The sequence below is a fragment of the Dermacentor andersoni genome, chromosome 8 (assembly GCF_023375885.2).
Source record: "Dermacentor andersoni chromosome 8, qqDerAnde1_hic_scaffold, whole genome shotgun sequence".
NCBI classification, from domain to species: domain Eukaryota; kingdom Metazoa; phylum Arthropoda; class Arachnida; order Ixodida; family Ixodidae; genus Dermacentor; species Dermacentor andersoni.
In genome coordinates this window covers 124,079,307-124,105,842 of record NC_092821.1, presented here as the reverse complement: position 1 = coordinate 124,105,842, position 26,536 = coordinate 124,079,307, and the positions used below count along the sequence as shown (strand labels likewise).

Sequence of the window (26,536 nt, the reverse complement as noted above, 5' to 3'; positions counted from 1 at the left end):
TGAAGGCCACACAATGACCGCGTTGCCGAAAGCTGTCAATACTTCTTTTTAAAAAACGCAGCGGGACGGGCTGTCCCACCTTTCTTCCCGTAGAGTGCTGAGTGGACTCGGCTGGGCCGCGGCCTCGGCGTGCTGCTGCCTCTGATGCCCTCTCTCTTTCTCTACTTTCATTCCCTTCTCCCCCGGTGCAGCGCGGTTGAGGTGTCCTCTACTGAGGGACAGTTACTGCGCCACACTTTACCCCATTTCTTCCACTTTTTGCAACATAAGAATCTCCTTCGGACTCGGCTTTTCTGCAGCACGGCCATGTTGTGTGCGTGCGCGCCACAGTTATTTGGCCCCACGAGACGGCCACGACAGGCTTCGTTTCGATGACGTCTTGAAGAGTCTGCTTTACGTCCGAAGCCGCGCTTGCTCTGTAGGCGCGCGTTTTGAAATGGTCGCCCCGAAAATACAACGCAATTAATCATTCGTCGCGCTCTCTGGGAGAATCGAGGCTTCGCGGCGTAATTGCCGGGTCGACGGCTATCCAACAGAGCAATCGAAAACGATATCGCGCGATGCGTCGACCGCATGCACGGTGTGTCAGTGGCGAAGGGCTGAATCGGCGACAGCATGTGTGCGCAGATCGTGCCAGGCGATTTGCATTTCGAATGCCGTCTGCTGCTGCCCCAGCTGTTGGTCGGGTTTGCCGCCGCTACGACGATTTTAGGCCGCTGCTGACACGCCGTGCGGTCGACGCTCGCTGGGTATTTTTTTTTTTTTTTTTTGGGATGTTGTATAGACAGACACATCCGGTACGTCTGCTCCGTTTGCAACCTTCCGAACAAGCGAAGCCGCGGCGCGCAGAAAGCACAGGAGGGCTTTTGTTTGGTCGTTTGGTCGAAAGGCGCGCACACCTCTCCCCTCCGTTGTTTTGTGGCCCGCTTTCTCGGCCCGCTCGCTTCGTTTGCGCGCGTTATCTGATGCTTCCGACTGACGCCACCGCCGTTATTCCGCGGCCGCCTCCCGGGGACGGCCCCGTCCGTCGCCTCCTCCTCCCTGCTTCATCGCAGCCGGTGGTTGTTGGCTCTGGGCCCAGTTCGGCGTCGGACGTGGCCATGGAGAACTACGAGCCTCTGCCGCAATCGCCTCGAGCGCCCCGGGACCCGGTCTGCTGCTGCTCGCGAGACGAGAACAGGTGAGACAGTCCGTGCCGCGACAGGAAGTGGGCACGTCCTTGTGGTTTTGCCGGGCCGGCTCAATGTACCGATTCGATACTGCAACTTTCTTTTATTTTTCGCGCTTCTTGAATGGCGCTCTGCTAGAGTTATCACCAGGAGGACAAGATATCGGCTGGTCTTGAGTGATGGATTATAAGAAAGGGATAAAATGCAGTTAAATAAATCGCTAACAGCCCCGTTTCCTTCTCGCTATACAGCCGGGGCAAACCGACCGACGCGGTTAAGTACACGTTAAAATGCGCTGCGACTTGAGCGACCGCACGCATCCTCCAAGGGTCTATTAATATGTATACACCTGTGAGCAAACGTATACGGACCACGATGTCTCCCAAAAAACTGAACTTCCTTGCAATTGGTATGCATAAACGGAATTTCACGAGCAGACTGGAAAGTTCGCAATGCCAAGTTTGGACTGCAGCCCTCAATTTCAAGTTGCATTCACAGGCCGAGGAAAAAGTATCGCGCAATCCCTTCCTGGTCGGTGTACTTTTGCTCACGGGTGTACTTACAAGAGTTCACCAGTTTTGGTGGCACGTGCAACCTTCCAAGTTCAAAGGTTGCGCGCGCGCATCGCCGTTATCATCATCATCTCGTCCGCACTCCTCCACCCTGGTGGCGAGAACGGCGCGTGCAGTCTGTGGTTCAGGTGGACGAATAGCCTGCAGTGCTACGTACCACTCTGCAATCTAAGAAAAATTTACACCCTTTGAGCCGTGTCTTGTCACACAACGATAAACGTCATCTGTCTTGTCCGCATTTTCTTCAACGCTGCGAGCCCGGTACTTCCCTGGGACGAACGGCATGCGCGTTATCAGCATGGCATAGCATTGTCGACAGGAAAGTAGCGAGCGCCGAGTTTTCAAGAAAGGAAACGCAAGCAAGGCAGATGACGATTATCGTTGTGGGACAAATATACACCCCAAAGGGTGCAACCGTTTTAAGAGTGTTAGACAAAGGTACACCCTTTGGGGTGTATATTTGTCCCACAACGATAATCGTCATCTGCCTTGCTTGCGTTTCCTTTCTTGAAAACTCGGCGCTCGCTACTTTCCTGTCGGCAATGCTATGTCATGCTGATAACGCGCATGCCGTTCGTTACTGGGAAGTACCGGGCTCACAGGGTTAAAGAAAGAAAATGCGGACAAGACAGATGATTATTGTTGTGTGCACTCTTAGGCAAAGTTGCACCCTTTGGATTGCCCCTTCTGCCACACAACGATAATCGTCATCTGCCTTGATGCGTTTCCTTTCTTGAAAACGCCTCGCCCGCTACTTTCCTGTCGGGAATACTATCGTGCTGATAACGCGCATGCCGCTCATTACTGGAAAGTACCGGGCTCGCAGCGTTAAAGAAAGGAAACGCATCAAGGCACATGAAGATTATCGTTGTGTGGCAGAAGGGGCACTCCAAAGGGTGTAACTTTGCCTTAGAGTGTGGCAAATGTACACCCCAAAGGGTGCAACTGTTTTAGAGTGTTGTGTGGCAAGATACGACTCAAAGGGTGTAATTTTGTTTTAGAGTGTAGATGGTTCGATTTCCGGAAGCGATGGCCGCGTTCCCGCGTGGAAGTTGAATGTCAAAATGGCGCCCGCGTGCGCCCGTGCTGATTGCGATGCTCTGGCTTGGCGAGTTTAGGTAATCGAAATATGTTCCTTGTGTCTCCGTGACTGCATAATCTTGCGACCCAGTTGTGAGTTTAAAAGATAAAAAAAAGGAAATCGTTCAATACACTGTACACACGCATTTACGGACTCCTGGACCCTTTGCAAGAGACGGTAATCTTGCAGACGAAGGGCTTCTTGCAGGGGCGCTGGAATTAAGTGCATTTTGAGAGTGGGGGCAGGAGCTTGTGACTAGTTTTGCTTACACAAACTGTTTGTTATTGTGAAACCAACGCGTAATTACTATACTAGAGGGGGTAGGGGGAGGTTCTGCGTGGCATGGGGGTGTGCCCCCTCTGGAATGGAATCTGCAGGGGTGCTCCCCCCCCACGTGGTCTCTTGCGAAGATTTCAGCTGGGTAATGTGCTTAAAATGAGCACCGAGTAGCAAAACCCCGCTGGAAATGTTGCAAGTTGTTTAACCAGCAAAGTGTGGGTTAATCAGCGTGTTGCACTTCTCAAGGGAAACACTGAGACAGAGGTACGATCTGAACAAACGTTGGCTGTCCTGTTTATCAGCACTCAGTTTGTTGTTGTCTTACGAGGTCATCAGCCACCTTTACGGGATAGCAGCATTCGTGCATTGTCATATGGCTGTGGAGTCTGTTTACTCGGCTAAGCACGGCAAGGAATTGGCATGCCAAGGACTGCATTCTTGCACTGTGATATGGCTGCGAAACATATACTTACTTGACTAGACATGGAAGGTTTGCATGCGAAGTGCAGCGTTCCTGCGCTGTCATGGCTGTGGAACTGTTGTTTAGTTTACTAAAAAAGATGGTAACATTGGCATGCAAAATGCAGCTGTTCGGCCTGAAGCCCCTTGATTGGCAACGTTGGCATGTGAATTGTGCCTCGATTGGTTGGTCTTTGACAAGGCTGGCCAGAGGGAAACTGCATGGTGGGCTTTAGATTGGCTATTTAATCAGTAGCGTCCTTGCTGTTGTTGTGCACACCTGCCTGGCACACATATCTTCAGTGTGTAAACACGGCACAATATTCAGTGCAATGGTGTGCCAAGCTGCAGATTGTATCTTGGGTGTAAATGCGGTGCTTAGAAAGTTTTAAGAGAAAAGATTTGTTTCAGGAGCTCCTATCTGGATACATGGGACTGGAGAAATAATTTTGGTGGGCGTCCACTGGACCTACTTTCAGGACGTTAGTTGCATTTAAGAGAAATAGTCACAAAGGATGCATCATGTTTACAACTCTTTAATTAACTAAGTAAAAAAAGTAATTGTCACAGTTCTTTAAGCTGCATATTTCGGCACATCTAAAGTGGACAATGTTTATATACAAGACATCAGGGGGAAAGATAAATAATTCACGCATAGGAATTTTGCAGAACCCTTGTAAATAGCGTAATGATTTCACATAAACTGTGAAACTAGGGCGTCATATTTGTCCACTTAGGGAGATCTTTAGATGCAGTTTACAAAATTGGGTTATCTGTTTTTTTTTTCTCAGGTTTACAAAAATGGTAAACTTTGTGCTTAATGTTTATTTGTATTCTGCCCATCTTTAGCAACTTATGTAAATAAATTTTATACCCTCAACCAATATTCAGCTTCCAACAGTTGGTAGAATTTAGCTTTTTTCTTTTATAGGCAACAGTGCTCATTCAAATTGGTTCAGCAGTTGTGTAATAAGATTTCTGTACTTCACACGCAGTATTTCGATAGGTAAATCAATCCTGGCCTAAGCTGAAACTGGTGCTCCTGTTGCAATTGTAAGCATGGCTAAAGCTCACATTTCTAGCTTGTTTATAACGTCCACTGATTTCTCCATGCAGAAGGAACATAGATGATTGTGTGGATGTATTTGCACATGAAATTGATTTTATAGGAGCTATTCCACTGTGATAACTTTCCAGATGTAAGGGAAAGAAAAAAAAAGAAATCTTGGTGGTGCCGATTATGTATCGAACTTTTGAAAACAGCGAAAGAAACTGCGCTTGTAGGAAACAGAAAATTACAATCACTAGTTGATGCAATCAACTAGTGATTGTAATTACTAGTAAAGTAATTACAATCAGTAGAGTTAACGCTCATTTTTTAACGGTTGATACGTTCCCGGAATACATGATTTCTTGGCACCAACGTTCGGTACGTCGCCAAACTACGATCGTATGAAACGTTTTCCGGCCGCTAAATCCCGTGTAAACGAGAAAACGTGCGAGGCGCGCGCGATCGAGAACAGTATATAGCTGCCTGCCACGGCAGCTTCACCGCAACACTCGCCCGCCCATCTCACGTGAAGACGCCGGCGCTCACTCGGTTTCTCATTTCGTCACTAGCAAATCTCCAAGGTCGTCGCGCGCGGCATTCACAGCTATCGCCGCCAAACCTATTTCGATAAGCATCTTTTGTATCTATCTGTTTTACAGCGCGTGGTTGCGTAGTGCCGTTGGTAGCGTACTGCGTGCTTTTCAAAGTAAACGGTAATCCAAACGCGCCGTCGTTCCCTGCTGCAGGCGGCGCGCTGTGAGCACCACGTTTCGCTTCGGCGGCATCCGGCGTCGCCTAACAGCTCGATTTCGTTTCGCTTTCCCGTCGCCCTCTTAAAACACCACGCAATAGGAAAACAACAAAACGCGTCTCGGACCGCCGGAGCACCATCAGCTCGACGCGCGTCGGCTTCTCGTGCCGCAGCGACCCGCGCGACGCTTCTCATTACGTAGATGTCAACAATAGTTGAGTCTGTCAAATTTCTGTAGTTACTTCGGATCATACGTTCTCCCGGTTAGCACGTTATTTTCTCGTCGTTTTTTTTTTTCCAAAACGCATGAACGAGGCTCTACAGTGTAAATATGCATTGTATAATTTCTGAAGCAAAGGCTGAACACGAAGGATGTGCAAATCTGCACTAGTATTGCCAACAGCACCACTTGAAGACAAGCACAAACAGACGACAAAACGTTTCGAAGGGAGCGCGAATCTTGTTGGCCGTCCTCCAGCTTTAGTGGCCCACTAACACTTTTTACGTTTCATGTAATTTTACATCCGATAACAAGTCCTCATAATTAAGCAAAACATGTTTTTGTGTAAAAATAAAGCTATAACAGCTTTTTACATGCTGTCACATTAGGAAATTAATCATTGTGATAGACGGAATGGTGCTAGCCAGGCACATATTCAAGGCATTCTGGCTCCCCAAGAAATGCCAATCCGAAGTCACGATATACACAATATACTGGCATTCCCATGCATGCCACAGCGCAGCAGCACAGGATTTCCCTCTAGGTAATATAGTGAGAAACTCTATGCTTGCAGGCAACTTTCTGAAACACCGAAGGGGCAGTTGTACGGGCGGAGGTCCTGCACATATTATTGCTGCATCGAGTAGTCTGGTGAAGTCCGGCGCTTTCACTTTCATGGAGCACATACGGAATCAATGATGTGGCTTCCATGTGTGACAGTTTCACATTTGGCCAAAAGGGGGAAAAGAAAGTGAAAAAAATAAATGTCAAGTTTAACATTGAGTGGCATAGTTTATGCCTTACTTTAATAGGACATAAGATGGTTGTGTTTCCAGTTTCCCAGCTTAATAAGCTCATGCGAGTAAGACTTTGTAAGTATTTTCAGGAGCACTGTTGCCTGGTACAAGATATGCCTTCATAGCTTTCCCTTCACTGCTGCAGGAAATTGTCAAAGAGCATTGCAGTTCCACATGAATGACGTCACTTTTACATGCCAAGCTCTCGGAATCAACTATGAGCGTGGTGGCTTAGTTACTTTTGACAGGGGTAGTGTGTTGAGCTTACACCAAGTGCACACCTGCCTGTATGTTGCATACTGCCTGTCCGCAGCGATGGAGATGCGGAAGGCTGCGTACAGCTTCGAAACCCGCACCTGGCGAAGCTCAGTTCGGACCACCTCTACCACCTGGCCCTGTCCACCACCATGCATTCTCTGGTGGACATGTTTGGTGATGTCAAGGTGAGTCTGCTCTGCCTGCAGGTCTACGTAAATACTACATTCGAATCCAAAAAAATACTAAAAGCATTTGTTGAAAAAGAATAGCAAATATTCTTTTAATGAGAAAATATTTTAAAATTTGACATCACACTGGGCGTAGAAGCAGTGCAGTTTGTGCACAACATTAGAAGAATGCAATTAGTTCGGCCATAATTGTCTGTAACGAGTGATGAACATTTTTTTGCCTTCTGCTGCTGCCTGCTTCTTTTTCACTGCTCTGTAGTTTATTGCTTGGTGTGCTCATTCCGTTTTGCTGATTTGTACTTCTTTTCCCATTAACTGCCCTCTAATTCCTCCAATAGCACTGCTAGACTCGCCTCACTAGATAACGTTCTAGCGTTAAACGTTGCCAGGTTCATATTTCAATGGCGCCCTGTCCGGAGCCAGGGATTCTTAGCACCCTCTGCTGCGTCACAGGTCTGACCGCCGCCGTGGTCAGTTGCTTCGCAGCTGCTGGGGACTGAGGGCTGGGGTTTGATTGTTGTGTTCATATAGGAGGTTGTGGCCAAGTACTGCACCAGGGTGGCCAATCCTGCTCTGGTGAGGGAGTGCATTACCGGTTCTGGTCGCCGGGATCAGGCCACACTCCAGGCCTGTTTATGCAACTTTATCAACACGCGGGTCTTTTTTTAAATCCGGTGGAAAATTGCGCGGCACCGGGATTCGAGCCACGGACCTCTTGCACGCGAGGTGGGTGTTCTACCTCTACGCCATCGCTGCACCGCCTAATATAATAATAATAATATAATAGGGCTCAGTGAAGTTAGGAGGCCAAAAGAAGCATATACAGTGCTAAAAAGCGGGCACATCCTGTGCTACCGGGGCTTAGCGGAGAGACGAGAACTAGGAGTCGGATTCCTGATTAATAAGGATGTAGCTGGTAACATACAGGAATTCTAAAGCATTAACGAGAGGGTGGTAGGTCTTGTTGTGAAACTTAATAAGAGGTACAAAATGAAGGTTGTACAGGTCTACGCCCCTACATGCAGTCATAATGACCAGGAAGTCGAAAGCTTCTATGAAGACGTGGAATCGCCGAAGGGTAGAGTGAAAACAAAATACACTATACTGATGGGCGACTTCAATGCCAAGGTAGGCAAGAAGCAGGCTGGAGACAAGGCAGTGGGGGAATATGGCATAGGCTCTAGGAATAGCAGGAGAGAGTTATTAGTAGAGTTTGCGGAACAGAATAATATGCGGATAATGAATACCTTCTTCCGCAAGCGGGATAGCTGTAAGTGGACGTGGAGGAGCCCAAACGGTGAGACTAGGAATGAAATAGACTTCATACTCTGCGCTAACCCTGGCATCATACAAGATGTGGACGTGCTCGGCAAGGTGCGCTGCAGTGACCATAGGATGGTAAGAACTCGAATTAGCCTAGACCTGAGGAGGGAACGAAAGAAACTGGTACATAAGGAGCCGATCAATGAGTTAGCGGTAAGAGGGAAAATAGAGGAATTCCTGATCAAGCTACAGAACAGATATTCGGCTTTAACTCAGGAAGAGGACGCTAGTGTGGAAGTAATGAACGACAGTCTTGTGGGCATCATTAAGGAGTGTGCAATACAAGTCGGTGGTAACTCCGTTAGACAGGATACCAGTAAGCTATCACAGGAGACGAAAGATCTGATCAAGAAACGCCAATGCATGAAAGCCTCTAACCCTACAGCTAGAATAGAACTGGCAGAAATTTCAAAGTTAATCAACAAGCGTAAGACAGCTGACATAAGGAAGTATAATATGGATAGAATTGAACATGCTCTCAGGAACGAAGGAAGCCTAAAAGCAGCGAAGAAGAAACTAGGAATTGGCAAGAATCAGATGTATGCGTTAAGAGACAAAGCCGGCAATATCATTGCTAATATGGAGGAGATAGTTCAAGTGGCTGAGGAGTTCTATAGAGATTTATACAGTACCACTGGCACCCACGACGATAATGGAAGAGAGAATAGTCTCGAGGAATTCGAAATCCCACAGATAACGCCGGAAGAAGAAAAGAGAGCCTTTGGGGCTATGCAAAGGGGGAAGGCAGCTGGGGAGGATCAGGTAACAGCAGATTTGTTGAAGGATGGTGGGCAGATTGTTCTAGAGAAACTGGCCACCCTGTATACGCAATGCCTCATGACCTCGAGCGTACCGGAATCTTGGAAGAATGCTAACATCATCCTAATCCATAAGAAAGGGGACGCCACAGACTTGAAAAATTATAGACCGATCAGCTTACTGTCAGTTGCCTACAAACTATTTACTAGGGTAATCGCAGATAGGATCAGGAACACCTTAGACTTCTGTCAAGCAAAGGACCAGGCAGGATTCCGTAAAGGCTACTCAACAATAGACCATATTCACACTATCAATCAGGTGATAGAGAAATGTGCAGAATATAACCAACGATTATATATAGCTTTCATTGATTACGAGAAAGCGTTTGATTCTGTCGAAACCTCAGCAGTCATGGAGAGGCATTACGGAATCAGGGTGTAGACGAGCCGTATGTAAAAATACTGAAAGATACCTTTAGCAGCTCCACAGGCACCGTAGTCCTCCATAAAGAAAGCAACAAAATCCCAATAATGAAAGCCGTCGGGCAGGGAGATACAATCTCTCCAATGCTATTCACAGCATGTTTACAAGAGGTATTCAGAGACCTGGATTGGGAAGAATTGGGGATAAAAGTTAATGGAGAATACCTTAGTAACTTGCGATTTGCTGATGATATTGCCTTGCTTAGTAACTCAGGAGACCAATTGCAATGCATGCTCACTGACCTGGAGAGGCAAAGCAGAAGAGTGGGTCTAAAAATTAATCTGCAGAAAACTAAAGTAATGTTTAACAGTCTCAGAAGAGAACAGCAATTTACAATAGGTAGCGAGGCAGTGGAAGTGGTAAGGCAATACATCTACTTCGGGCAGGTAGTGACGGCGGATCCGGATCATGAGACGGAAATAATCAGAAGAATAAGAATGGACTGGGGTGCATTTGGCAGGCATTCTCAGATCATGAACAGCAGGTTGCCATTATCCCTCAAGAGGAAAGTGTATAATAGCTGTGTCTTACCAGTACTCACCTTCGGGGCAGAAACCTGGAGGCTTACGAAAAGGGTTCTACTTAAATTGAGGACGACGCAACGGGCTATGGAAAGAAGAATGATGGACGTAACGTTAAGGGATAAGAAAAGAGCAGATTGGGTAAGGGAACAAACGCGAGTTAATGACATCTTAGTTGAAATAGAAAAAGAAATGGGCATGGGCAGGACATGTAATAAGGAGGGACGATAACCGATGGTCATTAAGGGTTACGGACTGGATTCCAAGGGAAGGGAAGCGTAGCAGGGGGCGGCAGAAAGTTAGGTGGGTGGATGAGATTAAGAAGTTTGCAGGGACGACATGGCCACAATTAGTACATGACCGGGGTTGTTGAAGTGTGGGAGAGGCCTTTGCCCTGCAGTGGGCATAACCAGGCTGATGATGATGATGACTTCTTTCTCCGCACTTGGCTGCTTCTGCTGCCGATTCCTCCTTCAGTTCTCTGCAGCTGACTTTTTCAATTTTCTGCTGCCAGAGTGCGCAGTGAGTGAGGAGCACTGATCTACAGACAAGTGAAAAAGAATCAGGCAAATGAAGAAAGAAAGAAAATAATGTTTCTTAAAGAATACATGACCAGTCTTCAAGGGGCACTGAAGAAATGTTGACTGCTGAAGTATTCTCCTTAAGCCCTGTTTTTGGTAATTTTGCTGTAATAGGTTAACTGTAAAGGAAGAGAAGGAAGGTGAAATGTTAAATTTTCGTGTATTTTTGTTGATACAACGGCACTGGCGGGTCAGTGTGGCATCACGAATCTCAAAACTATTTTTCATGTCTGGGCCAGTGTGGTTCACCAAGGTCTAAAAGTTGCCAAATTGAGTTGTTGGCTAACTTGGGATACAATGTAGTTCACCTTTATCGACAACAACTAGGCCCAAACTAACGCTGTCAAAATCTATGACATTACAGCTAGTTAAGTGTGGAAATTTGTAGACGCTTTTGCTACCCTTCATGTTTGTGCCTTTTCCGATGTACCAAGCCTCTTTCCAGAGTGGCTTTATTGGTATAGGTGGCATCCAAATCCACATCCCAGTGGTGGCGGCGCCCTCTGGATAACAAATGCAGATTTCGAATGCTATGCTTTTGCTGGTTGCGTGTGGCAGAAGTGATTCTGGGAACCGGAAATGCGTCATAGGTGTCAGGTTTTGGACATCACCTATAGTAGAAGTGCAATTTACAAATGCAGCTCAAATTAATTTTCTCTTTAGTGCACCTCTTTGCCTGATTCAGTGTCGCTCTTTAACTCGCCTTTGAAGCCAGTGGAAATTAGAAGTATTCAAGTCATTTTGGACAAAGTGTGACAAGTGTAATTTTTTAATATGCTGGAAGTCTTCAGAAACGTTCGGTTATTTTTCTACAGGTGGGATGGAGATAGGAGAGTTAACACAAACCATTTTACTTGTGGGCATCAGTTAAGGAAAAGCTCTAGTTTGGAACCAGCTATGTTTTCCTTATTCAAATACTTGTCTGAGTCTTTTATGTAAAATACATATGTATCTTACTAAACAACTGCTACACTGATTTGAATGAAATTTATTGCACTTAAGAGAAAAATAGAGCATCAAAAGTGGGTAAGTTTTCTCATGTATGAGTTGACAGCCTATGTTTAATCGTTAGGATTTACAAATGTTTTGCTGAACTCCTACTTAAAAGTTAGTACTTGTATATTTCAAAGTGGTGTATAATACGTCTGTTTCATCCTCTTTAGATGTAACTGTGATTTCATACCTTATTGCCGATTAGGAGAGTTCTAAACTTCATGGTTCAGTCCATTTGTTTTTAGTTTCATTTTTGCAATTTCTTTAAGGTTTTGGTGCAAAAGTTCCTTTAAAAACATCTGCTTCCTACAGTTGGTATATGTAAAGTTTTTCTTTGAAATGCAACAAACCTTATCAAAACCAGATCGTTGGAAGCCAAGCAAGAATATTTCTTTGTTTACATATATTTAGGTAGAAGCTGTGGAGGTACAGCTTTAGCGGGGGGCTTTAGCTAGAGATATTGACATCAGCACCAGATAAAACATTAACATTGATATGTCCATTTGCTCTGTCTTCTATGTCTTGTTGGAGTGTTAGAAAGCAGACGATGAAAGAAAAAAAAAAGCACTTTCTTCTAGCTTACCGACAGCATATTCCCCTCCATTCGACATTGTTCCATGGTGCAGAACTCTTTCCTTGACACCGGTGTAGTTCTAGGTTTCTTGAATGATGTTGCGCTACTTGTTATCAGCGCGAGAGACCTGTAGCCCATCCTATCACCAGAGACTGCTGCGATAGTAGCCTTTTGTATAGCACATGACTCTAGGTCCTTGCATTCAGGGGTCCTGGTGAGGCAGTAGTTCATGACGTAGCCAGGGGGGGGGGGGGCACACAGGCCTGAGCCCCCCAAAATTATTGTGCTAGTATCTAGCCTACCCAGCTATCCTCACCCTTCCCGTCTAAATTCGTGTGTGCCCCCTCCAGAAAAAAAAAAAAAAAATCTGGCTATGCTCCCTGGCGGGTGCTACTGGCACTGACAGGTTCTCGTATATCACCCTTTTGTCATTTATGTTCATAACGCACTTCACTAGGCATTGTCATAATTTTAGTACATATATTTTACGAATTTTAAGCGCATATTTCTTTAGGCCTCTTTACCAGCCATGTTACATCTGCCCTTTGCCATTCATTACTCAGTTAAAAACTCATTATCGCTTGCTTGCTTGGCGCTCTGTGGCCAGACCTGGCCCTAGCACCATTAAACCCTGCACATCAATGAATGAATGAATGAATGAATGAATGAATGAATGAATCAATCAATCAATCATGACCATTTGCTTCGGTGCTACAGTTTGTGTGCATGGGTGGTGCACCGTCACGCATGGAGCAGTTTGCTCGGCTGGCCAAGGAGGAGCTGGATCTCAAGTTGCCCACCGGTACCGACCTCTGTGACCTTAGCCATTATGCTGGCCGATACTCCATGTACAAGGTCGGGCCCCTGCTTTCTATAAGTGTGAGTATGCGTGCGATTGTGGAAGCACTGCACTCCACAGTGCTGTTTCAGCAGCAAACACTTGCCAAGCAATGTAGTACCATAGTTACTTACTTAATGCTCACAGTTTCTTCTTTGAATATTGATGCGAAGTTGGGAGGTTGAATGGATTACATGGGGAAATTTTGGGGGTACATTACATGGGGAAGTCGGTGTGAAAAGGCTTCGTACAGACAGAGGCAAAATCCAGTTTGGTAGGCCAGCAGTGCTTTCGCACCTAAACATAGAAGCATGAAGTTTACAACCCATAACTCTGCACCAAAAGTGTATATAGCAGTTCTTTAAACTGTCTCTGTTAAAGCATCTTAAGTTAGCAGAGGCAATATATTAATTAACAGCTAACATAAACTTCACTTCACATGAGATTGCTACAGTGGCAACGAGGGTTTTGTAGAAGTCGTACTCGCAAATTAATGTATATCTTTAGGAAGGGTGTATAATACATCAATTTTGTCCACTTTGGATGCAGTATTAGGTGTAATTTACAGAATTGTCATATTTTTGTTCTTGCCGAGTTAGAGAGCTGTAAATTAAATTGTTGCAATTTGCTAGAATTTTTTCTGAAAGTTTGTCATAAATTAAAGATGCACTTTCTAGAGTGACAAGATTTTAACTGTTTCTTTTAAATGCAACAAATCTCATGAAATTCGGTGCAGTGGACGTTGAGAGGTGTGATTTCCCCATTCGTATGTGTTTAGACTGGAGCTTCCAACCTAAAGCTTCCTCTTAAGCAATGGAAAACAGAGTCCGTGCCGCGGTTGTCATTGATGTGACGGGTTGACTGTATTTGATGTGCCTCTTCCTGCACCTGTGAATGCCACCAGTGCATTGTGCAAGAACGGTGCTATCTTGAGGAAAGATGCAAACAGGTGTCTTCGTCTGCCATGTGCAGCATGGCATGGGTGCCCCGTCGCTGTCCATCCTGTTGCACGAAGTATTCAAGCTGCTGCACTACGCACGCTGCAGGGACGTGCTGGTGTTCCGTATCGGCACCAGTGGAGGCGTTGGTGAGGCTCTGCAAGACCTCTTTTGTTGTCCTTTGTGAACAGCAGAGCTAAGGACTAGAACAGACATGGAGAACCATGGGGCACATGCCAGTCTACCAACCAAAGCTTGATTGGCAATATTCTGCTATATATGTGCCACCATGCCACCACTTCAACAGATGTCTGCGTAAGTTCAGAAAGTTCAGCCAGGCATATAAGTGGTGATGAATATTTTGCTATTATACTTTAGTTGATAGCTTGGTATGCGGTTCTTTATGGTTACTTCTCTTTTGTCCTTGTGTATCTTATGGCACTGCTCGCAATAGATCAATAGGTTCTGCGCACTTAAAGTTAGGAGATACAAATGGGCAGACATACAATACGATGAAAAAGGAATACGAAAGAACGCAAAGCAAGGTGTGGCGGTTTGGGTACGCAAAGATGCCTTGGTGTACTATTTCTAAAACTCCCTCATTTACCAAATGGCCCAATCTGTCATCCTGCTTTATTATCACACTTTCTTCCTTTTATTTCTTTACTGCAAACAGCACTCATGAATGCTTTAGGATATGTGCTGATTATGCTGATCTCTTTGCTTGTTGCACTTCAAGTTCAGGCGTGGCACGATGTAGCCTAAACAGTGTACGTACAGTCAAACCTCATAATGAAGTCACAGCTGCCACTAAAGTTACTTTGTTGTATCTGATATTCATTATAAAAGTACCCGCTAATATTAATGAAAAAATATGCAGATCCCACGCACTGTGGGAATCGTTATAAGCGAAGCTTTCCGTGATGGATGTTTTGACGATAATTAGAGGTGATGTTGACTGCTAAAGCTTAATTTCTTCAACGTTGAGGCTAACACGAGAGTGGCGAGTCGATGTTAAACGTTACCTTGCGTGCACCACTGATGTTTGTCTGCGTAGTACACATAACACACAGGGAGAGGTGTTTGCTTGAGGTGTTGTTATGAGACATATTTTATAACTTCTGAGAGGATTAAACATTGTCGTTTCCTCACATGGCACATCGCACTGTGGCAGAAGTATTAAACTTGAATTGCATTATGGGGCTGTATGTTCCAAAACCACACTCGGATTATGAGGCAAGCCGTAGTGGCAGACTCTGGATTAATTTTGACACCATGATGTTCTTTAACATGTCCCAAAATCTAACTGCATGTGTGTTTTCTATTTTGCCCCCGTCGAAATGTGGCTGCCGCGATTGGGATCAAATCCACGACCTCTAGCAATGTCATAGCCGCAAAGCTAATGCAGCGGGCACAGAAGTGTTGATTTGACGGTCAACCACTTCCGTAGTATCTCCTGGACCTTGCAGTGCACTTTAATTAATGTGGCTCTGCTTCTGCATGCCCTGCGTAAGTTGCCCGCTTGACATATTTGCATGGCGTTTATTTTTCATAAATAGCAGCAACGTACTGTACCGTATCTTGAACTTAAGCTTATCCTGTTTCGCCGCAACCACTGTCATATAGCAGTGGGGTTTCCTTGCCTTCTCATGTCACCTCCCCCCTCTCTTACATTGGAACTGCTTCTTCTCTCTGCAGTTCTATCTGTGTCCCCTCTGGCCTGGCAGGTTAGTAGAAAGGGAAGCGCTGCAGTTTCTGCAATGCTTCCTAGGGGAGTCAAAGATAATTACAGCTGTCAAGTGGCTAATGTGGCGACAGCCAGGGAGCTCCAGAGGGCATTGTGCACATTCGACATGGCGGGGTGAAAACGAGTTTCCCCCATCGCCTTTTCTCTCTTACTCGCACTGTCATCTATATACAGGCTCTGAACCACCCCCCGACGCAGTGTGCGCGACAGCAGTCCACAGCAGCAGCAGCAGCAGCAGGAAAGTCGAAGGAAGAGGCAAAAAAAGTTCCGCTTTAAAAAGAAAAACAAATCCGAGATTGCACCTACATGAGAGATGCACAATTGTTGTGCCATATGTCGGCATTGCAAACTACCCAGCAAGGGTGTTATTTTCGGCCGTTCACTTTTCTAAATGAAATCACTTTCAGGACATCTCATTTGACTATCACTTTGACTCCTCAGTGTCAACGGGTGACAGCATCCTCCTGGCACTGTGAAAGCATGCTGTCTGACATGACTGGCAAGCTGCCGCGCTGCTGTTATTGCTGAGATCGTCCTCTCGGAGCTGTGTGACCACACCGTGTCGATCACAAAACTGCCTATCCTCGCAACTCTCTTGGATGAATTCATTGCGGGCATTGTTGCTCCATGTCTAGTTGTCATCACTACCTGTGGCACCAGAAGCTTCACATTTCCGATACTTGACGGGATCGTCAACCACATGACCACATTTGTCTACTCTAGTTAGCAGACTACATTCCTCCCTTTAGGTGCCCTTCCCGGCCAACTCCACTGAGGTAGGGTTTCCGAGAATTACTCCGAAAATGCCATGCCCATTCCCCCATTGCTGTTCCCCCATTGCTGGCGACCGAAAGGGAATGTATTATCGCCATATTGTAGCCTTTACTATAATGCCAAACACTCGCAGATTACAGTGGTTTGGCAGTAGTAAAATGAAACTGTTAAAGGGTGAGAATGATTTTTTCTACCAGTCAGCAGTCGAGTATTTTGGTTGGAAAATACTTTTTCTCGTGCTTATGTAAAACATTTTTGCAAATGATCCATTGACATTCGAACACAGAGAAAGCAACGGAGAAAGAAATCCTTGCTGCTGGAGAGCTTGTCCTAACAAAACATCTCGGCACTCTTTGAAGCTGCAGAAATGCAGGCCAGGAGCTGGCATCAGGAGACCAAATGCTCTCAAATCTCTTGGAGCTGCCAAGCCTATATTCCACTGTGAAATGTGGAGGCGAATGTGATGGCTATATCCGATACCGTAATTTTGACAAAGGCATATTCTAATACAAAGAGCCCAGCTAGGGACTGCTGGCCTTATCGATTCTCGAGTATGATCAGTTATTGACCTGCCGTGGTTGCTTAGTGGTGATGGCACTGGGCTGCTAAGCACGAGGTCGTGGGATCGAATCTTGGCCACGGTGGCTGCATTTCAATGGAGGCTAAAGGCAAGAACATCTGTATACTTAGATTTAGGTGCACGTTAAAGAATCTCAGGTGGCCCAATTTCCGGAGTCCCCCACTATGGCATGCCTCATAATCAGATCGTCGTTTTGACACATAAAACCCCATAATAATGTGGTCCTGGTGTTGGAAACCCGACGAACGTAGTCGTATGCCTTTCTTAGTGACCCAGCGCTTTTTCATCTTCCTTGTTTTAGTGTCCCTGACTCTGGCAACAGTTCATGTCATGCAGTGTGTTTGGGGGTCAAAATTGTCATTTTTTGCATCGTACAGCCATGCGCAATTGCAGTACCAGAACACGAGACCATGGAAGTCCGAACTCGGCCTCGAGGCACCAAAAATTTGTTTGTGGGCCAGACGGTGTGCAGCCCTGCCATAGTGAATGAAGGCAATGTGTGAATTGCAACAAAGAAATTGTTCTTGAGAAGATGGCGAGTGTCCCACTGCTGATGCAGCGAATGTGTTCAGAGCCAGAGGAATCGCTGAAGTCAGCCGACTTTTAAAGCAAGTAGTTGGAGGAGTGTGCGGCCTCCATGGGAGGGAGCATGAATGGTGCAGGAAGCCGCAGATTCGCAGCCATTGCCATGTCACCACTGACATGCTGTTGTTGTTCTGATGCCGTTGTGCTGCCTTAACCGTGGCACTGTCGTGATTTCCTTGTCGTCGTGCTGTCATCGCTGTCACATTGCCATCACTTCCATTGTTGTCACGCCACTGTCGTCGTGTCGCCACTGTTGTCGTTGTACTGTCGCGCCGTCTATGAAAACATGTCGACGATCACTTGTGTTTCCATCATCAAACATGCTTATTGACATCATCAGTAAGCTTTTTTCTTTCTGTTTCTCTCACAGCCTGGTTAAGGGGCATTCCTGAATAGTTCCCAAGTCCATACGTGCATTAATTCTTGCTCAGATCTGCTTCCCTTTCCATGCTTTTGCACATCCGCCATGTTATGAAGCACAGAATGGAGGCGAGGGTGAGAGAAAACAGGCAACAGGGGACAAAAAGAAAAGACAGAAACAAATTCCATAGCATTTTCTTTTTTTCTCTGTTTTTGTTCCCATTCGCACTGTGTTTCATAAAATTAGTGTGCGTCAACTTGTGCAGTGTGTTCAGTTTTGTACACACCTCTCCTCTCTTTTTTCTTTTCTTTCGTCATATAGGTGTGCCCGCTGGTTCGGTTGTTGTGAGCACAGGGACAGTTAACGGCCTCCTCAGGGAAGAACTAAACATGGTCAGTCACTTTTCAACGTTGCCGCTGTTTTCAGCATTCGACAACATTTAAGTGTATTTGTTTGGTGCAGCTAAGTATGAAAGGCAGTTGACATTAAGAGTTACAGCTTAACTTGTGCAAGTGGTGAACACCAGACGAATAAAACTCTGATGAGCATTAGCAGCATCGTTTGCAACCACACTGCTTTGAGCTGTTTTCAAAAGACCACTCCAATAGTAATTATTTTTTTTTTTGCTCTTTGGTGAAACAAAACATTGGTCTGCAAGCATTTCGTGTTTAAAGATTGTACAGTGCACAGCTTAGCAGCCAACAAGCATTATCAGAGGCCTCTAATGGATCTGTTTATTCGAAACAATGCTCTATAATGCAAAAACAATTGCTTTGACTTTAACACCTTTCAATCACTGTTATTTGTTGTCCTGTTTCAATGCATCCAGGTGATTAACATGAGGCTGAGCAAAGTGTTTGACATACATATTAACAGCAATACGATTAATGTTGTGTTATATACAAGGATGTGTTGTGCTCACTGCACCTGTTCATTCTCCCAGTGATGACATCTGTTGATTGCTGCTGGAGTGTTTGGGATGAAGTTGCAAATGAGGCTGCTGCTGACAAAGGTCCATTTGAACCAAGAAACCATACAGCAGGGGAACATTAGGAATATGCATTCCTTAATAATGTGTGTTCTTGATTGCACTGTCTCTGAAACATGGTGCCTGCGGCATTAACAGCACATTTGTCATTTTTTGAATCGTACACGTTACGGATTACCAAGTTCAACTCATTAATTGCGATGACGGATCAGTGACTGTGACGTTCTGCAGAGAACGAAGTCACAGGTTTGGTCCCTTGAGGTGACAAGGGATGTGATGTCAAACCCTAGTGAGGGACTGATTGATGAATTGATAAGCCAATCAATCAACCAATCAATCAATCCACTAAAGCGTGGAAGGAGGTCTTTTATATGTCAGCATTCTCTAGGACACACGGGCCAGGATAATGTTAGTGCTATTCCAATTGTTTTTTGCTACAGTGAAATCTCGATATATAATGAACTTCAGGAGATCACGGTAAATTGTTCGTTATTATGAAAGATCATTATAATGAAAGCTCCAAAACTAACCATTACGCCCATCAGCCCATCAGTTCATAAGTTGTCACCGTATGAGCTATCCACGAAAACGTCGCTGTTGGCTCTCTGCAAGCGCTGTTGCTATTTTCCATAGATTCTGCTGCCACAGGCGTGGAACAGACGCTGACGCCAAGGAAACTACCAACAAAAAGGTAGCTCCATGTCCCCTACAAAGCGCAATGTTTCTTGTTTTTTGTTTGTTTTTCACATTTCTTGCCATGGACAACGCAACTGTCTCGCTCGAGGCAGACACCTGCTGAACTATGTCCGAGCCCAAGCGTGCGTAAACAGCAGGTCTGGAGAGAGCAAAGTGCGACCGTGTGGCATCCCCTCGGAGAGTACGGAGGTTACATTTCACACCAGGCATCCCCACAAGAAGGGAGGTTACATTTCACAGGAGGCATCCCCGCAAGTATGGAGGTTATATTTCACGTGAGGCATTTCACCGCTCCTCAGTAGGGCCCCCCAAACAAACGCAAAAGAAAGTCATGCTCAGAAAGAAGTGAAAGGAGGAAGCGACGCGCCTCCTTTGCTAGGCGCTAGGTGACAGTTTTCTAGGCGTGGCAAGTGCTCGCAAAACCTGATGCCCGTGGCCTCCGCTCTCCTGTGTTCTTTTTTTCTCAGGCGCCGTCTCAGTTTTTCCAAACCCATGCTCTGCGAAGTTCAGTTCGCTCTCTGCGCGGCCTTGTCGTCTGTTAGCCTACTGTTTCGGCTGCCGTGAAAGATACTTGGAAATCTTAAGAATCCACAGATTTCGGAATACTAGTTCGTAGTACTGAGGCGTCGTTAACATCACACGGAAATTGAATAATGATCGTTATTCCAAAAGTTCAGTATTCTGAAGTTCGTAGTACCTAAATATTTTTACATTGAAACTATAAGAATTCAGCAGGGGATTTCTGAAAAGTTCGTTAATCTGAAAAGTTTGTTAATTAGGTGTTCATATTAACGAGGTTTCACTGCTTCTTTGCTATCACCAGGATCAGCCTATCATGAGTAGTGGATGATAAGACAGAAAGAACAGGCTTTAATTAGTTCTATAACTTAGTGGCCTATGGTGGGAAAGAAGGCGTTCGGCGAGGGTAATGCAGAATTAATAAAGGCTGGCTTGACAATGAGATGCCATGGAAAGTTATAGAACGGAGTGATCGTAATCATTACATTATATGGGCCCGGATTAATACCCGTGTCACACAGGCGTTTGGAAGGCCTTCCAACCGATAGTCAGTTGACTCAAATGTCAAGTTCGAGCTTCTGCACGGCCAGTTTCGAAGGCCGCCGAGTCAATAGTCTATTGAGTCAACGGAGAACCCTACAACTCTATCGAAATCTCGATGGCCTTTGAGCAACAGAAGCGGAAACAGCGCAAGCATGCCCTCTCGTTCAGTGTGCTCGTACTCACGGTTAGAAAGAACAAATCAAACCAAATGCTCTAAAAATACTATATGAGTGTTATTAATTTTTCAATAAAGTATTTTTGCCACTTGACATTTGGGAACACACATCAAAACGGCAGCAACCGGAGCGGCGCAAATGTTGCCGCAGTTTCGCTACTCAACAACTTAAAAACTAAACATATATGTATGGCAATGTATAAACAATGTTTTTTTAATGTATAAAGAATCATAAAACAAATTATAGTGCTTTTAAATGGTTTTAATGTGTAACTTTTCATGACATGAAAACGAAAATAAAGATCGGCAGCGCCACACAATTTTGCGAGAAACGCCTGAAACACTTCAACGACCTTTCAAAAGTGCCGCTTAGCAGTGCGACAACACCTTTGAGTTGATTCGAAGGCCGTTGACTGGAAGGCCTTCCAAATGTGCCCGTGTGACACAGGTATTAGAAGCCGTGTAATTCAAAAGAAAACTGGACGAATTCAAGTTGTTCAACGGGACTCAAAACAATACATATAGCAGGCCTCATTTTATTGCAGTTGCAGTTATACAGACACTTGAGCCGTGCTTGCGCTGTTGCTCTCAGTTACTGTGCTGTCCCGGGTGCGGCAGCGAATGCGAGACCCCCACGGCCAGTGTTTGAGGTCACGTGATCTGCTGCGGATTCATGCTGTGTTCCCACACCTCCAGTATTTGATATCCAGTGGTCTGCTGAGCTTTGTAGCACACCAGAGGAACGTGGCAAGCGGAGTGGCAGCATAGAACGTTCACTTTAGGGCAAGCAGGTACACTCTCTGCTTCCAGCCCCCTGGTCACGTCAGCGTGTAAGCGTCATCATCGTACGAACGCTATTCATGCATGCTTTTGGGCACGTGGCACTAGACAGGTTGAGTTACTAAGTGAACGTGTACTGCAACTTATACTGCCCACAGACTTACTTTGTGTAATATTCTAATACTTTGCCATCAGAGTCGATACTTTGACCTACACGTTACACTGATACATATTGTTCTTTACATTGAGCTAATCTGTGCACTTGATGCTTTGCCACAAGGCAGCATTGCTGTCACCGCTTCTCATGATGTATGCAGCACGTGCTCGGCAAACTTGTGTCCCGACCTGCCAAGCTGGACACGGCGCTGGCTGAGGAGATTGCAGTTGAAGCCCGCCGCTCGCTGCCCGGGACAAATGTGGTCATGGGAAAGACGATGTGTGCAGACGACTTCTACGAAGGTGAGAACGGTTGTTTCAACACTTAGTTTCTGGAAGGGAACACTTGCTTGGGTTCTGATAACACACAGATGAATAGATGCTGTTGGAAAGTTATTACATTAGGCTGCGTTGGTAAATTATAGTTTTTAAATAGTGGAACAGCCACCGTTATCAGGAGCAGAGGCTTGGTACGCCAGAAGTCGTGCAAAAAACAAAAGACGAGTGGCACTGCCTCTTTGGGAGTTCCCTCACCAGCTGTCTATAACATAGTGGATTTTCACAACTTCTTTTGAAGCTGCTAGCTTATTCATTGTTTATCTGCAAATAAGTGTTACATTCCATTCTAAAGATACGACAGACTGAAAGTTTTGAGAAGCTTTCATGTCCTAAAATGTCCAGGCATGAGAAGAAAAAAAAAAAAAAACTGCGTAACTTGTGACGTCACACTGACATGCTGCTGGCGATGTTTGGGCAGAAAATACAGTATAAGGAATAGTGTGGCCTTCATTTTCTACACTAGTGATCAACCTTTTTCTAACAAATAATGTACATGTACTTTTGCGAGAACATTGCCACTCTTTAGAGTTGATTTAGGTGACTATATGTGCCTTGCATCACGCATGAAGCAGTTGAGTTCATATCAAAACATATAAATAATTTTCAGTAACCGAAAAGCACCCAATCAAAACAGGGCAGCGCAGAGAGCTACCTCTTGTGAACGTCAGTGGTTGACGTTAGGGAAGGCACACTCTGGGAACGGCAGCACTAGAAGTGACATCTTGGGATGGCATGTTCAGTTACAATTAATTATGTGTGCCCTTGTGCCACGTGGCTCTGTAACTGTCATTGTGCCATTGTGCCTGTAACTGTCATTGTGCCAGTCAGACCTGCCAGTGTGCCAGTGTCTGAGCCCAAATCAAGTAGTGTGTCATTGAGGCAAACTGTCGGCAGAATTGCAAAATTAATGGCTGCATGCGTGCAGGTCAGGGCCGGCTGGACGGTGCCTTCTGCGACTACACGGACCAGGAGAAACTGCAGTTCTTGAAGAAGCTGCACTCCATCGGCGTGGTTAACATTGAGATGGAGGCCACCCTCTTTGCTGCCATGTGCCACCATGCCGGCATCAAAGGTCAGTATGGCGCAGTGGAGCTGTCCGCTTAGTGGCCCTGAACTTGTGCCTGAATGTCACTTGGAGCACACAATGACGAGTAGATGCACCTTAGATAGATGGAAGCTATACTTCTGCACAACTTTCCGTGACACTGAAGAGAAAGATACGGGGGCAAAGCGTCCGCATGATCATGCTTGGGGACAACTTTGATTTTGCTATTCAAATGCATGTAAAGGCAGAAATGCTTGTATGTGACAACTGTTGGACCGATTTTAATGGCATTTTTAATTACATTTGTTCCGTTTCAGAGGTGAAAGTTAAGCTTTAGCTACTCTAGGCAGAAATAATTTGTTTTAGGACTTCAAATTTTGAAAAAAAAAGGAAGTTTGCAGAGAATCTTCAAGTTCCAAAAAAAAATTGAAGCACGAAGTTTACAAATTCGTAACTCGGCACCAAGACCAGGTATTGCAATTCTGTGAAATGTGTCTGTTAAAGCATCTCAAGCGGACAAGCAGAACTTATCAATTTACAGGTTACATAATTTGCTATAATGTTTATGGAGGTCTTGCAAAATTCCTCATTGCAAATTAATGGTATATTTCATACCCGTGCACAACATCTAAATTTTGTCCTCTTCAGATATATTATTAGGTAGGGTTTACAAGATTACTATATTTCTTTTATTGCCGAGTTATGGAGTTGTAAACTTGGTACTTGTACTTCAGTTTTCTGAAATTTTAAGATTTCCAGGAATTGAAAAAGATGTATGAGGATTGGTGCAGTGCTTGCTGTGAAACACAACTTCTCCGCTCCCATTTGTTTAAATAGGAGCTCCCGAGCGCAAAACTTCCACTTAACAAGAGTGATTGAATAAAATGAACTTGCCAGTCTAAGCGTCTCAGAGTCTTCAATTCAAATCAAAAGCCACCTGTAAAGCAAGAGGGAAAACACGAGGTAGGCGGGAGATGGAAATTCAAGATGATGAGCAAACGAGAACAAACAAAAAGGGGGAGCCAAAATGAGAACAAGGGTAAAAGTGGGAGCCAAGGTAAACGAACTGCCACTTTGACCTTGTTCTCGTTTTGCTCACCATGTAAAGGAAGAGATATTTATTGCGCATGCGTGATTCAGAGCATTGGTTCACGCATTTTTATGTCACTCGGCAATTCCGGCTTACTGGCGTTTTGCAAATCTCTGGGCTGTCTCAAAATATACATTTCACCTAAATAGCTCAAAAATGCTTCAGTATTGTAATGTTGAAGCAACGTGGCTAATTATTGGGGGCATTATCAGCTACCACCACTGTGTGAGCACCATTTGTATTTTGTGGCTCCTTGGCAGTCCCCTCGACATCGTTTGTTAATAAGTCCGCCATGGCACATCAAGGACTTCCCCAATGAATGTTTTAATGGTGTCAGCCCCGTATGCTTTTCACGTTGCTGCTGACACTGGCATAGTTTACGTTGACAGAAACATAATTTTAGGGGTCTGCAACCAGTAATTTTCGTGGCCAAATTCAATATGAAATGAATATTGGATACTTTTCTGATAGTTTTTTGAAAAATGATCACCAGCTTTCACAAATAATATAAAATGGGGTTCACATCCTGGTATTCATAACATTAGCAAGCTTTTATGACATGACATTGTGTGTCGGGAAGCATTGTTTACTAAAAGTACAAGTGGAGCATTGGGAACAAATATGCTGTTTGTTCACATACAAGGGACTCTTCGGGGAGGGCAAATCGTCGCAGCTAATTAACTGGTAAAGTCTAGCTCCTTGAGTGATGTAACATGCTCCCGTGCATAACTCTTACTGTTTGGTGCGTACTATAACTGTGGGGATGAAATTTACCCTATTTTTGTTCCAATTTTATGTTTGATAGAGCACAGTTGACTTTTTAAAATATTTGAGCGAGACTCAAAAATTATTTGTGGTTACATATAGGGACTATTCATTTTTAATACTGAAGTGAAACAGTAGGGCAATATTCGATTCGATATTAGTGGAAATGTTAGGATATTAGTGCAACCCTATACGATTAGCTTTTGCCCTAGTGAGAGGTTACTCCGGGATTCTCGCTGATGCGAGTAGTAAGTTTGAGTGATGGCTGCAGAAATTTGGCTTAATCACATGGATGGTTCATGCTACGCATTACTTTTTTGTATGAGGTCTATAGTAAAACCATGCGAGGGAGTGGGCATTGTTTTGCATATAACACAAAGATTCAGCTTAATTGGGTTCATCTTAAGGGAAATATTCTGTTCAAATTGCAATCTGTTTTGAATACCTGAGAAAATTGCTGGAGTTTCCTAAATAATTGCTTTTTATTTTTGGCATTCTTTGATTAAAGCTAGAGAATATCATTTCTCGTACAAAATGTCTTATCAAATTATTGCCATAGAATTTTGTTCACGAGCGCAGTCAGCAACTGATGATTCGGACCTGCTTGATTATTTGGGCAGCTTGATTATTTATTGGTGGGCAACTGGGCTTGTGTAGAGCACCTGTGGAACACTAGTCGAGGCCTGCAATTAATTGCTCCACCTGAGCTTCTCTTGTAATGTCATTGGGGGTATTATACCACATGTCCAGGAAGGCAGTGTTCTTTAGGAATGCAAGAAGACGTGATGTCTCTTTGTCGACTGTAACTAACCCTTCTGGAAGTGTAATAAGTTGCAGGCACGCATGCTGAAAGGTCCTTGTTTTGTTAGGATCTCAATAAGAGGACCCCTTTCGTCACTTTTGCTTGGGAATGACCACAAGAATTGTTTAATGTCTCCTGTCTTATTGCATAATATACAGAGAGGTGTATCGGTACACCGATCGCAAATAACTATGCTTTCATAGAGGCTGATTCTCTCTTGATCCAATGCAGTAGCGAGGCTTTCTCGTGACGTAACTGCTCGTTTATGCGGGGTGCATATGACAGAAGCCGAAGTGACTGAAAGTGAGCGCTGATGTCTAGTTTTCTGGCTCGATTACCATTTGAAACATTGATTTACAGGTTGTTCAAGAAGGCTGCAAGTGCATCAGCTTCATCACTGTCAGTAGTAGTATCTATTGTATAGTATCTATGTATGTATAGTATGATAGATAACGTGTGATAGTATCTATTGAAACATGCATGTTGTGTGTTGGCTGCATATGGTGGGTATATCGCTGTCCTTGTGTGTTGCATGCAGGTGCCGTAGTATGTGTGACTTTGCTAGACCGTCTGCAAGGGGACCAGATCACCGTGCCCAAGAGCATCATGAATGAGTGGCAGCTACAGCCCCAGCATGTAGTGTTGCGCTTCATACAGCGGCGCCTGGGAATCGCTACGTCATCACCGTAGTTAGTGCAGTTACCCCTTTCACCCCTCACCACTATTTGCAGGTGCAGTAAACTTTCTTAACAGAGA

The 26,536-nt window shown here is 44.9% G+C and overlaps 1 protein-coding gene across 1 annotated transcript; it reads left to right on the top strand.

The window, feature by feature from the left end:
• The first annotated feature begins 1,055 nt into the window (after positions 1-1,055).
• On the top strand, positions 1,056-26,536 carry LOC126529012 (uridine phosphorylase 1-like). Its single transcript, XM_050176616.3, has 8 exons — positions 1,056-1,180; positions 6,693-6,822; positions 12,777-12,938; positions 13,870-13,984; positions 18,204-18,274; positions 21,901-22,042; positions 23,004-23,150; positions 26,319-26,536. The coding sequence occupies exons 1-8, from the start codon at positions 1,101-1,103 to the stop codon at positions 26,468-26,470; spliced, it is 999 nt and encodes a 332-aa protein (XP_050032573.3). The 5' UTR covers positions 1,056-1,100; the 3' UTR covers positions 26,471-26,536.

What these genes read in the sequence shown, in the direction of transcription:
- LOC126529012 (XM_050176616.3), top strand. Translation starts at nt 1,101, where the DNA reads ATGGAGAACTACGAGCCTCTGCCGCAATCGCCTCGAGCGCCCCGGGAC. An exon ending in GGCCCCTGCTTTCTATAAGT is followed by an intron (nt 12,939 to 13,869) that starts GTGAGTATGCGT and finishes TGCCATGTGCAG; the next exon opens with CATGGCATGGGTGCCCCGTC. An exon ending in CGGCACCAGTGGAGGCGTTG is followed by an intron (nt 13,985 to 18,203) that starts GTGAGGCTCTGC and finishes TTCGTCATATAG; the next exon opens with GTGTGCCCGCTGGTTCGGTT.